This window comes from Oncorhynchus tshawytscha, unplaced genomic scaffold, assembly GCF_018296145.1.
Source record: "Oncorhynchus tshawytscha isolate Ot180627B unplaced genomic scaffold, Otsh_v2.0 Un_contig_5051_pilon_pilon, whole genome shotgun sequence".
Classification (NCBI taxonomy): Eukaryota; Metazoa; Chordata; class Actinopteri; order Salmoniformes; family Salmonidae; genus Oncorhynchus; species Oncorhynchus tshawytscha.
This window is the reverse complement of record NW_024609478.1, coordinates 54126-70805: the sequence shown is the minus strand read 5'-3', so window position 1 is coordinate 70805 and position 16680 is coordinate 54126. Positions and strand designations below refer to the sequence as shown.

General features: G+C 44.8%; 1 protein-coding gene across 1 annotated transcript in view; it reads right to left on the bottom strand.

Annotated features, from left to right (window-relative positions):
- Positions 1 to 7376: 7376 nt before the first annotated feature.
- Positions 7377 to 16680, bottom strand: part of LOC112240020 (progesterone-induced-blocking factor 1) — a gene marked incomplete at its 5' end in the record, with an annotated part of 48948 nt that continues 39644 nt past the window's right edge. Inside the window, 2 exons of the mRNA XM_042315481.1 lie at positions 7377 to 7595; positions 8766 to 8942. Of these exons, the coding sequence (XP_042171415.1) occupies positions 7542 to 7595; positions 8766 to 8942 (231 nt within the window). The remainder of the gene's footprint in view (positions 7596 to 8765; positions 8943 to 16680) is intronic.

Below are 16680 nucleotides of genomic sequence, written 5' to 3'. Positions count from 1 at the left end.
ATTTCAAAACGATCCTTCACCTTCAATACACAGAATAAGTTAATGATCCTTCACCACCAATACACAGAATAAGTTAATGATCCTTCACCACCAATACACAGAATAAGTTAATGATCCTTCACCACCAATACACAGAATAAGTTAATGATCCTTCACCACCAATACACAGAATAAGTTAATGATCCTTCACCACCAATACACAGAATAAGTTAATGATCCTTCACCACCAATACACAGAATAAGTTAATGATCCTTCACCACCAATACACAGAATAAGTTAATGATCCTTCACCACCAATACACAGAATAAGTTAATGATCCTTCACCACCAATACACAGAATAAGTTAATGATCCTTCACCACCAATACACAGAATAAGTTAATGATCCTTCACCACCAATACACAGAATAAGTTAACGATCCTTCACCACCAATACACAGAATAAGTTAATGATCCTTCACCTCCAATACACAGAATGTTCTGGAATGGATGCTAAGCTCAGAAACATAGAAAGAAAGGAACATTGAGAGGAGGGAGGGAGGGACGGAGGGACGGAGTAATTTAAGCAATTCAGGCGGACAGACGGGCTCAATAATATGACACCGATAAGAGTCATGAGTCTGAAAACATCAAGGTATGCCTACCATTTCTATTTTTAAAGCCAATGCCTTCTTGCCTTTCGTCTAACAAATCAAATAGCGGAGAGGAGGAGGAGCTACAGCCTGAGCTGCTGTCCCCTCTACAAGATGACTAACAGTCAAACTACTGTCTGAGCTGCTGTCCTCTCTACTAGATGACTGCTGTCCCCTCTACTAGATGACTAACAGTCAAACTACTGTCTGAGCTGCTGTCCCCTCTACTAGATGACTAACAGTCAAACTACTGCCTGAGCTGCTGTCTCCTCTACTAGATGACTGCTGTCCCCTCTACTAGATGACTAACAGTCAAACTACTGTCTGAGCTGCTGTCCCCTCTACTAGATGACTGCTGTCCCCTCTACTAGATGACTAACAGTCAGACTACTGTCCCCTCTACTAGATGACTGCTGTCCCCTCTACTAGATGACTAACAGTCAAACTACTGTCTGAGCTGCTGTCTCCTCTACTAGATGACTGCTGTCCCCTCTACTAGATGACTAACAGTCAGACTACAGCGTTGATTTAGAAGTAATTTGAAGTTTCTGCTGCACAGGTTGCTGTTGTTTTCCAACCACTTAGAAGGATACAGGTTGCTGTTGTTTTCCAACCACTTAGAAGGATACAGGTTGCTGTTGTTTTCCAACCACTTAGAAGGATACAGGTTGCTGTTGTTTTCCAACCACTTAGAAGGATACAGGTTGCTGTTGTTTTCCAACCACTTAGAAGGATACAGGTTGCTGTTGTTTTCCAACCACTTAGAAGGATACAGGTTGCTGTTGTTTTCCAACCACTTAGAAGGATACAGGTTGCTGTTGTTTTCCAACCACTTAGAAGGATACAGGTTGCTGTTGTTTTCCAACCACTTAGAAGGATACAGGTTGCTGTTGTTTTCCAACCACTTAGAAGGATACAGGTTGCTGTTGTTTTCTGTTGTTTTCCAACCACTTAGAAGGATACAGGTTGCTGTTGTTTCACAACCACTTAGAAGGATACAGGTTGCTGTTGTTTTCCAACCACTTAGAAGGATACAGGTTGCTGTTGTTTTCCAACCACTTAGAAGGATACAGGTTGCTGTTGTTTCACAACCACTTAGAAGGATACAGGTTGCTGTTGTTTTCCAACCACTTAGAAGGATACAGGTTGCTGTTGTTTCACAACCACTTAGAAGGATACAGGTTGCTGTTGTTTTCCAACCACTTAGAAGGATACAGGTTGCTGTTGTTTTCCAACCACTTAGAAGGATACAGGTTGCTGTTGTTTCACAACCACTTAGAAGGATACAGGTTGCTGTTGTTTTCCAACCACTTAGAAGGATACAGGTTGCTGTTGTTTTCCAACCACTTAGAAGGATACAGGTTGCTGTTGTTTTCCAACCACTTAGAAGGATACAGGTTGCTGTTGTTTTCCAACCACTTAGAAGGATACAGGTTGCTGTTGTTTTCCAACCACTTAGAAGGATACAGGTTGCTGTTGTTTTCCAACCACTTAGAAGGATACAGGTTGCTGTTGTTTCACAACCACTTAGAAGGATACAGGTTGCTGTTGTTTTCCAACCACTTAGAAGGATACAGGTTGCTGTTGTTTTCCAACCACTTAGAAGGATACAGGTTGCTGTTGTTTTCCAACCACTTAGAAGGATACAGGTTGCTGTAGTTTCACAACCACTTAGAAGGATACAGGTTGCGGTTGTTTTCCAACCACTGATACAGGTTGCTGTTGTTTCACAACCACTTAGAAGGATACAGGTTGCTGTTGTTTTCCAATCACTTAGAAGGATACAGGTTGCTGTTGTTTTCCAACCACTTAGAAGGATACAGGTTGCTGTTGTTTTCCAACCACTTAGAAGGATACAGGTTGCTGTTGTTTTCCAACCACTTAGAAGGATACAGGTTGCTGTTGTTTTCCAACCACTTAGAAGGATACAGGTTGCTGTTGTTTTCCAACCACTTAGAAGGATACAGGTTGCTGTTGTTTTCCAACCACTTAGAAGGATACAGGTTGCTGTTGTTTCACAACCACTTAGAAGGATACAGGTTGCTGTTGTTTTCCAACCACTTAGAAGGATACAGGTTGCTGTTGTTTCACAACCACTTAGAAGGATACAGGTTGCTGTTGTTTTCCAACCACTTAGAAGGATACAGGTTGCTGTTGTTTCACAACCACTTAGAAGGATACAGGTTGCTGTTGTTTTCCAATCACTTAGAAGGATACAGGTTGCTGTTGTTTTCCAACCACTTAGAAGGATACAGGTTGCTGTTGTTTCACAACCACTTAGAAGGATACAGGTTGCTGTTGTTTTCCAACCACTTAGAAGGATACAGGTTGCTGTTGTTTTCCAACCACTTAGAAGGATACAGGTTGCTGTTGTTTCACAACCACTTAGAAGGATACAGGTTGCTGTTGTTTCACAACCACTTAGAAGGATACAGGTTGCTGTTGTTTTCCAACCACTTAGAAGGATACAGGTTGCTGTTGCTACTGCCAACACACTGTCAATGACACTGACTCTACTCCAGCCACTTTAATCATGGGAATTGATGGGAAATTATGAAATATATCACTAGCCACTTTAAACAATGCTACCTTATATAATGTTACTTACCCTACATTGTTCATCTCATATGCATACGTTGATACTGTACTCTATATCATCACTGCATCCTTATGTAATACATGTATCACTAGCCACTTTAACTATGCCACTTGGTTTACATACTTATCTCATATGTATATACTGTAGATATCATCTACTGTATCTTGCCTATGCTGCTCTGTACCATCACTCATTCATATATCCTTATGTACATATTCTTTATCCCCTTACACTTGTATAAGACAGTAGTTTTTTTTTGAATTGTTAGTTAGATTACTTGCATTACTGCATTGTCGGAACTAGAAGCACAAGCATTTCGCTGATCCTTAACATCTGCTAACCATGTGTATGTGACAAATAAAATTTGATTTGAGGTTGCTGTTGTTTTCCAACCACTTAGAAGGATACAGGTTGCTGTTGTTTCACAACCACTTAGAAGGATACAGGTTGCTGTTGTTTTCCAACCACTTAGAATACAGGTTGCTGTTGTTTTCCAACCACTTAGAAGGATACAGGTTGCTGTTGTTTTCCAACCACTTAGAAGGATACAGGTTGCTGTTGTTTTCCAACCACTTAGAAGGATACAGGTTGCTGTTGTTTTCCAACCACTTAGAAGGATACAGGTTGCTGTTGTTTCACAACCACTTAGAAGGATACAGGTTGCTGTTGTTTTCCAATCACTTAGAAGGATACAGGTTGCTGTTGTTTTCCAACCACTTAGAAGGATACAGGTTGCTGTTGTTTTCCAACCACTTAGAAGGATACAGGTTGCTGTTGTTTCACAACCACTTAGAAGGATACAGGTTGCTGTTGTTTTCCAACCACTTAGAAGGATACAGGTTGCTGTTGTTTTCCAATCACTTAGAAGGATACAGGTTGCGGTTGTTTTCCAACCACTTAGAAGGATACAGGTTGCTGTTGTTTCACAACCACTTAGAAGGATACAGGTTGCTGTTGTTTTCCAATCACTTAGAAGGATACAGGTTGCTGTTGTTTTCCAACCACTTAGAAGGATACAGGTTGCTGTTGTTTTCCAACCACTTAGAAGGATACAGGTTGCTGTTGTTTTCCAACCACTTAGAAGGATACAGGTTGCTGTTGTTTTCCAACCACTTAGAAGGATACAGGTTGCTGTTGTTTTCCAACCACTTAGAAGGATACAGGTTGCTGTTGTTTTCCAACCACTTAGAAGGATACAGGTTGCTGTTGTTTCACAACCACTTAGAAGGATACAGGTTGCTGTTGTTTTCCAACCACTTAGAAGGATACAGGTTGCTGTTGTTTCACAACCACTTAGAAGGATACAGGTTGCTGTTGTTTTCCAACCACTTAGAAGGATACAGGTTGCTGTTGTTTCACAACCACTTAGAAGGATACAGGTTGCTGTTGTTTTCCAATCACTTAGAAGGATACAGGTTGCTGTTGTTTTCCAACCACTTAGAAGGATACAGGTTGCTGTTGTTTCACAACCACTTAGAAGGATACAGGTTGCTGTTGTTTTCCAACCACTTAGAAGGATACAGGTTGCTGTTGTTTTCCAACCACTTAGAAGGATACAGGTTGCTGTTGTTTCACAACCACTTAGAAGGATACAGGTTGCTGTAGTTTCACAACCACTTAGAAGGATACAGGTTGCTGTTGTTTTCCAACCACTTAGAAGGATACAGGTTGCTGTTGTTTCACAACCACTTAGAAGGATACAGGTTGCTGTTGTTTTCCAATCACTTAGAAGGATACAGGTTGCTGTTGTTTTCCAACCACTTAGAAGGATACAGGTTGCTGTTGTTTTCCAACCACGTAGAAGGATACAGGTTGCTGTTGTTTTCCAACCAGTTAAAGGATACAGGTTACTGTTGTTTTCCAACCACTTAGAAGGATACAGGTTGCTGTTGTTTTCCAACCACTTAGAAGGATACAGGTTGCTGTTGTTTTCCAACCACTTAGAAGGATACAGGTTGCTGTTGTTTCACAACCACTTAGAAGGATACAGGTTGCTGTTGTTTTCCAACCACTTAGAAGGATACAGGTTGCTGTTGTTTCACAACCACTTAGAAGGATACAGGTTGCTGTTGTTTTCCAACCACTTAGAAGGATACAGGTTGCTGTTGTTTCACAACCACTTAGAAGGATACAGGTTGCTGTTGTTTTCCAATCACTTAGAAGGATACAGGTTGCTGTTGTTTTCCAACCACTTAGAAGGATACAGGTTGCTGTTGTTTCACAACCACTTAGAAGGATACAGGTTGCTGTTGTTTTCCAACCACTTAGAAGGATACAGGTTGCTGTTGTTTTCCAACCACTTAGAAGGATACAGGTTGCTGTTGTTTCACAACCACTTAGAAGGATACAGGTTGCTGTTGTTTCACAACCACTTAGAAGGATACAGGTTGCTGTTGTTTTCCAACCACTTAGAAGGATACAGGTTGCTGTTGCTACTGCCAACACACTGTCAATGACACTGACTCTACTCCAGCCACTTTAATCATGGGAATTGATGGGAAATTATGTAAATATATCACTAGCCACTTTAAACAATGCTACCTTATATAATGTTACTTACCCTACATTGTTCATCTCATATGCATACGTTGATACTGTACTCTATATCATCGACTGCATCCTTATGTAATACATGTATCACTAGCCACTTTAACTATGCCACTTGACTTATCTCATATGTATATACTGTACTCGATATCATCTACTGTATCTTGCCTATGCTGACCATCACTCATTCATATATCCTTATGTACATATTCTTTATCCCCTTACACTGTGTATAAGACAGTAGTTTTTTTTTGAATTGTTAGTTAGATTACTGCACAGGTTACTGCATTGTCGGAACTAGAAGCACAAGCATTTCGCTACACCACATCTGCTAACCATGTGTATGTGACAAATAAAATTTGATTTGATTTGATTTGAGGTTGCTGTTGTTTTCCAACCACTTAGAAGGATACAGGTTGCTGTTGTTTCACAACCACTTAGAAGGATACAGGTTGCTGTTGTTTTCCAACCACTTAGAAGGATACAGGTTGCTGTTGTTTTCCAACCACTTAGAAGGATACAGGTTGCTGTTGTTTTCCAACCACTTAGAAGGATACAGGTTGCTATTGTTTTCCAACCACTTAGAAGGATACAGGTTGCTATTGTTTTCCAACCACTTAGAAGGATACAGGTTGCTGTTGTTTCACAACCACTTAGAAGGATACAGGTTGCTGTTGTTTTCCAACCACTTAGAAGGATACAGGTTGCTGTTGTTTTCCAACCACTTAGAAGGATACAGGTTGCTGTTGTTTTCCAACCACTTAGAAGGATACAGGTTGCTGTTGTTTTCCAACCACTTAGAAGGATACAGGTTGCTGTTGTTTTCCAACCACTTAGAAGGATACAGGTTGCTGTTGTTTTCCAACCACTTAGAAGGATACAGGTTGCTGTTGTTTTCCAACCACTTAGAAGGATACAGGTTGCTGTTGTTTTTTTCCAACCACTTAGAAGGATACAGGTTGCTGTTGTTTTCCAATCACTTAGAAGGATACAGGTTGCTGTTGTTTTCCAACCACTTAGAAGGATACAGGTTGCTGTTGTTTTCCAACCACGTAGAAGGATACAGGTTGCTGTTGTTTTCCAACCAGTTAAAGGATACAGGTTACTGTTGTTTTCCAACCACTTAGAAGGATACAGGTTGCTGTTGTTTTCCGAATAATCAGTTCGTAGTCCATTCAACAACTGGGCTACATTCCATGTACAGTATATGCTGTGATCCTCAAGGTTAGGGTCTCGGCTAGGGTCAGGGCTAGGGTCAGGGCTAAGGTCAGGGCTAGGGTCACCGCTAGGGTCAGGGCTAGGGTCAGGGCTAGGGTCACCGTTCGGGTCAGGGCTAGGGTCAGGGCTAAGGTCACCTCTAGGGTCAGGGCTAGGGTCACCGCTAGGGTCAGGGCTAAGGTCACCTCTATGGTCAGGGTTGATTCAGGAGGACCGCTAGGGTCAGGGCTAAGGTCACCTCTATGGTCAGGCTTGATTCAGGAGGAGGGCTAGGGTCAGGGCTAGGGTCACCTCTAGGGTCAGGGTTGATTCAGGAGGAGGGCTAGGGTCAGGGCTAAGGTCAATGCCAAGCAAAACAGAAATGTGAAGACGAGTAGAGTGTAGTTTTGACAGATTTTTAATATAAAACATTTTTAGCAAGTCAACCGATTACAACAGCACAGCACAACATACACATATAAACTATTACCAATACAGTAGTGTAAATAAAACCAGTATGGAGTGTCCACACACATCCCATCTGCACCACCTGTAAGGCCATTGGTCATTCAGGTGGGAACTTGACTTTCCTGTACCATTCAGGAGCTTCCTTATTGGTCTGGAAGAGAGAGAGAGAACATGAGTCAGTCCAGGGGAAATGTCACCTTATTTGTAATACGGCTGGTGATGCATTGAGCTTTGTATTACTCAACAATAACAAATCGGATACGGAAGTCACTAGTTTCTACCATATTGGTCCTCGGAGACGAATTCTCCACGTCATTGTCACGGCGGAGCTGAGAACAACAGTATCAGCAGTAACTGGATGCCGAGCACCAGGAAGCTGACAGAGAGGTTGGGGAGAAATGGGTCTACTGGAGGACTGGTCTACTGGAGGACTGGTCTACTGGAGGGTTGGTCTACTGGAGGGTTGGTCTACTGGAGGGTTGGTCTACTGGAGGGTTGGTCTACTGGAGGACTGGTCTACTGGAGGGTTGGTCTACTGGAGGACTGGTCTACTGGAGGGTTGGTCTACTGGAGGACTGGTCTACTGGAGGGTTGGTCTACTGGAGGACTGGTCTACTGGAGGACTGGTCTACTGGAGGACTGGTCTACTGGAGGACTGGTCTACTGGAGGACTGGTCTACTGGAGGACTGGTCTACTGGAGGGTTGGTCTACTGGAGGACTGGTCTACTGGAGGACTGGTCTACTGGAGGACTGGTCTACTGGAGGACTGGTCTACTGGAGGACTGGTCTACTGGAGGACTGGTCTACTGGAGGGTTGGTCTACTGGAGGACTGGTCTACTGGAGGACTGGTCTACTGGAGGGTGGTCTACTGGAGGACTGGTCTACTGGAGGACTGGTCTACTGGGGGTTGGTCTACTGGAGGGTTGGTCTACTGGAGGACTGGTCTACTGGAGGGTTGGTCTACTGGAGGACTGGTCTACTGGAGACTGGTCTACTGGTCTACTGGAGGACTGGTCTACTGGAGGACTGGTCTACTGGAGGGTTGGTCTACCGGAGGATTGGTCTAGGAGGACTGGTTTGGTCTACAGGAGGAGGACTGGTCTACTGGAGGACTGGTCTACTGGAGGACTGGTCTACTGGAGGACTGGTCTACTGGAGGTGTTGGTGAGGATATGGATGTTAACAATCACAAATAGCACCCAAAATGTTGCGTTCTATAGGGTCCTGGTCTAAAGTAGTGTACTATATAGGGAATAGGGTTCTATAGGGCTCTGCAGTGTTAATCTGTGTGGGTGTGCGTGTGAAGGGTTATCACTCACGAACACGGTGGGTTTGGGTCTGTGTCTGTGAGGGTTCTGCTCATCCTCCTCTGTGGTTCTGCTGAGGTTTTTGGGTCTGCTGAAGGCCAGCTCCGCCCCAGCCCCGTCAGGATCCAGGAAGGGCTCAGTCTTTCTGGACCTCATACTGAGCAGAACCTGCTTCATCACAGATAACTCCTAGAGAGGACAGAGGAGGGAGGGGTCAGTCTTTCTGGACCTCATACTGAGCAGAACCTGCTTCATCACAGATAACTCCTAGAGAGGACAGAGGGGGGAGGGGTCAGTCCTTCTGGACCTCATACTGAGCAGAACCTGCTTCATCACAGATAACTCCTAGAGAGGACAGAGGAGGGAGGGGTCAGTCTTTCTGGACCTCATACTGAGCAGAACCTGCTTCATCACAGATAACTCCTAGAGAGGACAGAGGGGGAAGGGATTACAATAGACAATAGGAGAGTCTACAGGACAGGAGACCAGATTACAATAGACAATAGGAGACCAGATTACAATAGACAATAGGAGACCAGATTACAATAGACAATAGGAGACCAGATTACAATAGACAATAGGAGAGTCTACATGACAGCAGACCAGATTACAATAGACAATAGGAGACCAGATCACAATAGGAGACCAGATTACAATAGACAATACAGTGCCGATTACAATAGAGATTACAATAGGATTGTAGAGAGTCTACATGACAGCAGACTAGATTACAATAGACAATAGGAGACCAGATTACAATAGACAATAGGAGACCAGATTATAATAGACAATAGGAGAGTCTACATAATAGGAAACCAGATCACAATAGACAATAGGAGACTAGATTACAATAGACAATAGAGTGTCTACAGTGTAGTGACTAGTAACTAGTTAGTTACAGAGCAGTGTAGTGACTAGTAACTAGTTAGTTACAGAGCAGTGTGGTGACTAGTAGCTAGTTGGTTACAGAGCAGTGTGGTGACTAGTAACTAGTTGGTTACAGAGCAGTGTGGTGACTAGTAACTAGTTAGTTACAGAGCAGTGTGGTGACTAGTTGGTTACAGAGCAGTGTGGTGACTAGTAGCTAGTTGGTTACAGAGCAGTGTGGTGACTAGTAGCTAGTTGGTTACAGAGCAGTGTGGTGACTAGTAACTAGTTGGTTACAGAGCAGTGTGGTGACTAGTAGCTAGTTGGTTACAGAGCAGTGTGGTGACTAGTAACTAGTTGGTTACAGAGCAGTGTGGTGACTAGTAACTAGTTGGTTACAGAGCAGTGTGGTGACTAGTAACTAGTTGGTTACAGAGCAGTGTGGTGACTAGTAACTAGTTGTTACAGAGCAGTGTGGTGACTAGTTGGTTACAGAGCAGTGTTTTGACTAGTAACTAGTTAGTTACAGAGCAGTGTTACAGGTGACTAGTTGGTTACAGAGCAGTGTGGTGACTAGTAGCTAGTTGGTTACAGAGCAGTGTTTTAGGTGACTAGTAGCTAGTTGGTTACAGAGCAGTGTTGACTAGTAGCTAGTTGGTTACAGAGCAGTGTGGTGACTAGTTGGTTACAGAGCAGTGTTTTGACTAGTAACTAGTTGGTTACAGAGCAGTGTGGTGACTAGTGACTAGTTGGTTACAGAGCAGTGTTTTGAGCTAGTAACTAGTTAGTTACAGAGCAGTGTTTTAGTGAGCTAGTTGGTTACAGAGCAGTGTGGTGACTAGTAGCTAGTTGGTTACAGAGCAGTGTTAGTGAGCTAGTAGCTAGTTAGTTACAGAGCAGTGTTTTAGGTGACTAGTAGCTAGTTGGTTACAGAGCAGTGTTTTGACTAGTAACTAGTTAGTTACAGAGCAGTGTTTTAGTGACTAGTTGGTTACAGAGCAGTGTTTTAGCTAGTAGCTAGTTGGTTATAGAGTCATGTTTTAGCTAGTTGGCTAGTAGCTAGTTGGTTACAGAGCAGTGTTTTAGCTAGTTGGTTACAGAGCAGTGTTTTAGCTAGTAGCTATATAGGTTACAGAGCTGTTTTTTACAGAGCAGTGTTGTAGCTAGTAGCTAGTTGGTTACAGAGCAGTGTTGTAGCTAGTAGCTAGTTGGTTACAGAGCAGTGTTTCAGAGCCGTCAACGTTGTGGCTCTGGGTCGGTTGGCTACAGAGCAGTCAGGAACGTTGTGGCTCTGGGTCGGTTGGCTACAGAGCAGTCAGGAACGTTGTCTGGCTTGGCCAGAGCAGTGTTGTAGCTAGTTGGCTACAGAGCAGTGTTGTAGCTAGTTGGCTACAGAACCGTCAGGAACGTTGTGGCTCCGGGTCAGTTGGCTACAGAGCCGTCAGGAACGTTGTGGCTCTGGGTCGGTTGGCTACAGAGCCGTCAGGAACGTTGTGGCTCTGGGTCGGTTGGCTACAGAGCCGTCAGGAACGTTGTGGCTCCGGGTCGGTATCAGCCTTCTATTTCTCGCCATGTGGACACATGCCCTGGCTGTCCCTCTGGCATTTCAAACAGCCAGGCCCTCTCTAATACGCCAGGCCTAATATGAGGAGCAGCTGTCTGCCAGGCCTGAGGGGTACATACTTGATGCCAGTGGGCCAGTGGTAGAATGCTGCGGTTGTGAATAGCGAAGCAGAACATTTCTTGAATCAAGTTCCGTTATCAGCTCTGCGTCTGCGCTGAAATGGAAGGATATGATACGAGAGGCGTCTTGTCAGCAGGTCCTATGGGGGGAAACTCGATGGAGGCCGAAAACAATCTGTGTCGTTCTGATGAACTGGGGATGTTTTTTATTTATTCAATCCAAGTGAGAGCAAAAAGAGATATCAACATAATGTGATCCTTTAGTTACTGTACATCATTAGGCAGTAGGCTGTACACTGAGAGGACTAAACATTAAGAACACCTGACCTTTCCGTGACATACCAGGTGACAGCTATGATCCCTTACTGATGCCACTTGTTAAACCCACTTCCACGAAGGATGTTTAATCCTTCAGACACGTGGAACATGGACTGTGTTCAGAGGGAAAGACGAAGGACTGAAGTAGTAAGGACTGTGTGTGTCTGCCGTTCAGAGGGAAAGACGAAGGACTGAAGTAGTAAGGACAGTGTGTGTCTGCCGTTCAGAGGGAAAGACGAAGGACTGAAGTAGTAAGGACTGTGTGTGTCTGCCGTTCAGAGGGAAAGACGAAGGACTGAAGTAGTAAGGACTGTGTGTGTCTGCCGTTCAGAGGGAAAGACGAAGGACTGAAGTAGTAAGGACTGTGTGTGTCTGCCGTTCAGAGGGAAAGACGAAGGACTGAAGTAGTAAGGACTGTGTGTGTCTGCCGTTCAGAGGGAAAGACGAAGGACTGAAGTAGTAAGGACTGTGTGTGTCTGCCGTTCAGAGGGAAAGACGAAGGACTGAAGTAGTAAGGACTGTGTGTGTCTGCCGTTCAGAGGGAAAGACGAAGGACTGAAGTAGTAAGGACTGTGTGTGTCTGCCGTTCAGAGGGAAAGACGAAGGACTGAAGTAGTAAGGACTGTGTGTGTCTGCCGTTCAGAGGGAAAGGCGAAGGACTGAAGTAGTAAGGACTGTGTGTGTCTGCCGTTCAGAGGGAAAGACGAAGGACTGAAGTGCCGTTGAACAGGGTTCGGCAGTAGACGCCACTGTGTAGTCTAGTGCATTTGTGTGTAGTTAGGTAGGTAGTTAGTATAGCAGTAGACGCCCGGCACTGTGTAGTCTAGTGCATTTAGTTAGGTAGGTAGTTAGTGTAGCAGTAGACGCCAGGCACTGTGTAGTCTAGTGCATTTGTGTGTAGTTAGGTAGGTAGTTAGTGTAGCAGTAGACACCAGGCACTGTGTAGTCTAGTGCATTTAGTTAGGTAGTTAGGTAGGTAGTTAGTGTAGCAGTAGACGCCCGGCACTGTGTAGTCTAGTGCATTTAGTTAGGTAGTTAGGTAGGTAGTTAGTGTAGCAGTAGACGCCAGGCACTGTGTAGTCTAGTGCATTAGAGTGTAGTATAACAGTAGACGCCAGGCACTGTGTAGTCTAGTGCAGTACACGCCAGGCACTGTGTAGTCCAGTGCAGTAGAGTGTAGTATAACAGTAGACGCCAGGCACTGTGTAGTCTAGTGCAGTAGACGCCAGGCACTGTGTAGTCTAGTGCAGTAGACGCCAGGCACTGTGTAGTCTAGTGCATTAGAGTGTAGTATAACAGTAGATGCCAGGCACTGTGTAGTCTAGTGCATTAGAGTGTAGTATAACAGTAGACGCCAGGCACTGTGTAGTCTAGTGCATTAGTGTGTAGTATAACAGTAGACGCCAGGCACTGTGTAGTCTAGTGCAGTAGACGCCAGGCACTGTGTAGTCCAGTGCAGTAGAGTGTAGTATAACAGTAGACGCCAGGCACTGTGTAGTCTAGTGCATTAGAGTGTAGTATAACAGTAGACGCCAGGCACTGTGTAGTCTAGTGCATTAGAGTGTAGTATAACAGTAGACGCCAGGCACTGTGTAGTCTAGTGCATTAGAGTGTAGTATAACAGTAGACGCCAGGCACTGTGTAGTCTAGTGCAGTAGACGCCAGGCACTGTGTAGTCTAGTGCAGTAGACGCCAGGCACTGTGTAGTCTAGTGCAGGAGAGTGTAGTATAACAGTAGACGCCAGGACCTGTGTAGTCTAGTGCAGTAGACGCCAGGCACTGTGTAGTCTAGTGCATTAGAGTGTAGTATAACAGTAGACGCCAGGCACTGTGTAGTCTAGTGCATTAGAGTGTAGTATAACAGTAGACGCCAGGCACTGTGTAGTCTAGTGCATTAGAGTGTAGTATAACAGTAGACGCCAGGCACTGTGTAGTCTAGTGCAGTAGAGTGTAGTATAACAGTAGACGCCAGACACTGTGTAGTCTAGTGCAGTAGACGCCAGGCACTGTGTAGTCTAGTGCATTAGAGTGTAGTATAACAGTAGACGCCAGGCACTGTGTAGTCTAGTGCATTAGAGTGTAGTATAACAGTAGACGCCAGGCACTGTGTAGTCTAGTGCATTAGAGTGTAGTATAACAGTAGACGCCAGGCACTGTGTAGTCTAGTGCAGTAGACGCCAGGCACTGTGTAGTCTAGTGCAGGAGAGTGTAGTATAACAGTAGACGCCAGGAACTGTGTAGTCTAGTGCAGTAGACGCCAGGCACTGTGTAGTCTAGTGCATTAGAGTGTAGTATAACAGTAGACGCCAGGCACTGTGTAGTCTAGTGCATTAGAGTGTAGTATAACAGTAGACGCCAGGCACTGTGTAGTCTAGTGCATTAGAGTGTAGTATAACAGTAGACGCCAGGCACTGTGTAGTCTAGTGCAGTAGAGTGTAGTATAACAGTAGACGCCAGGCACTGTGTAGTCTAGTGCAGTAGACGCCAGGCACTGTGTAGTCTAGTGCATTAGAGTGTAGTATAACAGTAGACGCCAGGCACTGTGTAGTCTAGTGCATTAGAGTGTAGTATAACAGTAGACGCCAGGCACTGTGTAGTCTAGTGCAGTAGACGCCAGGCACTGTGTAGTCTAGTGCAGTAGACGCCAGGCACTGTGTAGTCTAGTGCAGTAGAGTGTAGTATAACAGTAGACGCCAGGCACTGTGTAGTCTAGTGCATTAGAGTGTAGTATAACAGTAGACGCCAGGCACTGTGTAGTCTAGTGCATTAGAGTGTAGTATAATAGTAGATGCCAGGCACTGTGTAGTCTAGTGCAGTAGACACCAGGCACTGTGTAGTCTAGTGCATTAGAGTGTAGTATAACAGTAGACGCCAGGCACTGTGTAGTCTAGTGCAGTAGAGTGTAGTATAACAGTAGACGCCAGGCACTGTGTAGTCTAGTGCAGTAGAGTGTAGTATAACAGTAGACGCCAGGCACTGTGTAGTCTAGTGCAGTAGACGCCAGGCACTGTGTAGTCTAGTGCATTAGAGTGTAGTATAACAGTAGACGCCAGGCACTGTGTAGTCTAGTGCAGTAGAGTGTAGTATAACAGTAGACGCCAGGAACTGTGTAGTCTAGTGCAGTAGAGTGTAGTATAACAGTAGACGCCAGGCACTGTGTAGTCTAGTGCAGTAGAGTGTAGTATAACAGTAGACGCCAGGCACTGTGTAGTCTAGTGCATTAGAGTGTAGTATAACAGTAGACGCCAGGAACTGTGTAGTCTAGTGCAGTAGACGCCAGGCACTGTGTAGTCTAGTGCATTAGAGTGTAGTATAACAGTAGACGCCAGGCACTGTGTAGTCTAGTGCAGTCTAGTGCAGTAGAGTGTAGTATAACAGTAGACGCCAGGAACTGTGTAGTCTAGTGCAGTCTAGTGCAGTAGAGTGTAGTATAACAGTAGACGCCAGGAACTGTGTAGTCTAGTGCAGTCTAGTGCAGTAGAGTGTAGTATAACAGTAGACGCCAGGAACTGTGTAGTCTAGTGCAGTAGACGCCAGGCACTGTGTAGTCTAGTGCATTAGAGTGTAGTATAACAGTAGACGCCAGGCACTGTGTAGTCTAGTGCATTAGAGTGTAGTATAACAGTAGACGCCAGGCACTGTGTAGTCTAGTGCATTAGAGTGTAGTATAACAGTAGACGCCAGGCACTGTGTAGTTTAGTGCAGTAGACGCCAGGCACTGTGTAGTCTAGTGCAGTAGACGCCAGGCACTGTGTAGTCTAGTGCAGGAGAGTGTAGTATAACAGTAGACGCCAGGAACTGTGTAGTCTAGCGCAGTAGACGCCAGGCACTGTGTAGTCTAGTGCATTAGAGTGTAGTATAACAGTAGACGCCAGGCACTGTGTAGTCTAGTGCATTAGAGTGTAGTATAACAGTAGACGCCAGGCACTGTGTAGTCTAGTGCATTAGAGTGTAGTATAACAGTAGACGCCAGGCACTGTGTAGTCTAGTGCATTAGAGTGTAGTATAACAGTAGACGCCAGGCACTGTGTAGTCTAGTGCAGTAGAGTGTAGTATAACAGTAGACGCCAGGCACTGTGTAGTCTAGTGCAGTAGACGCCAGGCACTGTGTAGTCTAGTGCATTAGAGTGTAGTATAACAGTAGACGCCAGGCACTGTGTAGTCTAGTGCATTAGAGTGTAGTATAACAGTAGACGCCAGGCACTGTGTAGTCTAGTGCAGTAGACGCCAGGCACTGTGTAGTCTAGTGCAGTAGACGCCAGGCACTGTGTAGTCTAGTGCAGTAGAGTGTAGTATAACAGTAGACGCCAGGCACTGTGTAGTCTAGTGCATTAGAGTGTAGTATAACAGTAGACGCCAGGCACTGTGTAGTCTAGTGCATTAGAGTGTAGTATAACAGTAGACGCCAGGCACTGTGTAGTCTAGTGCAGTAGACACCAGGCACTGTGTAGTCTAGTGCATTAGAGTGTAGTATAACAGTAGACGCCAGGCACTGTGTAGTCTAGTGCATTAGAGTGTAGTATAACAGTAGACACCAGGCACTGTGTAGTCTAGTGCAGTAGAGTGTAGTATAACAGTAGACGCCAGGCACTGTGTAGTCTAGTGCAGTAGACGCCAGGCACTGTGTAGTCTAGTGCATTAGAGTGTAGTATAACAGTAGACGCCAGGCACTGTGTAGTCTAGTGCAGTAGAGTGTAGTATAACAGTAGACGCCAGGCACTGTGTAGTCTAGTGCATTAGAGTGTAGTATACCAGTAGATGCCAGGCACTGTGTAGTCTAGTGCAGTAGAGTGTAGTATAACAGTAGACGCCAGGCACTGTGTAGTCTAGTGCATTAGAGTGTAGTATAACAGTAGACGCCAGGAACTGTGTAGTCTAGTGCAGTAGACGCCAGGCACTGTGTAGTCTAGTGCATTAGAGTGTAGTATAACAGTAGACGCCAGGCACTGTGTAGTCTAGTGCAGTCTAGTGCAGTAGAGTGTAGTATAACAGTAGACGCCAGGCACTGTGTAGTCTAGTGCAGTCTAGTGCAGTAGAGTGTAGTATAACAGTAGACGCC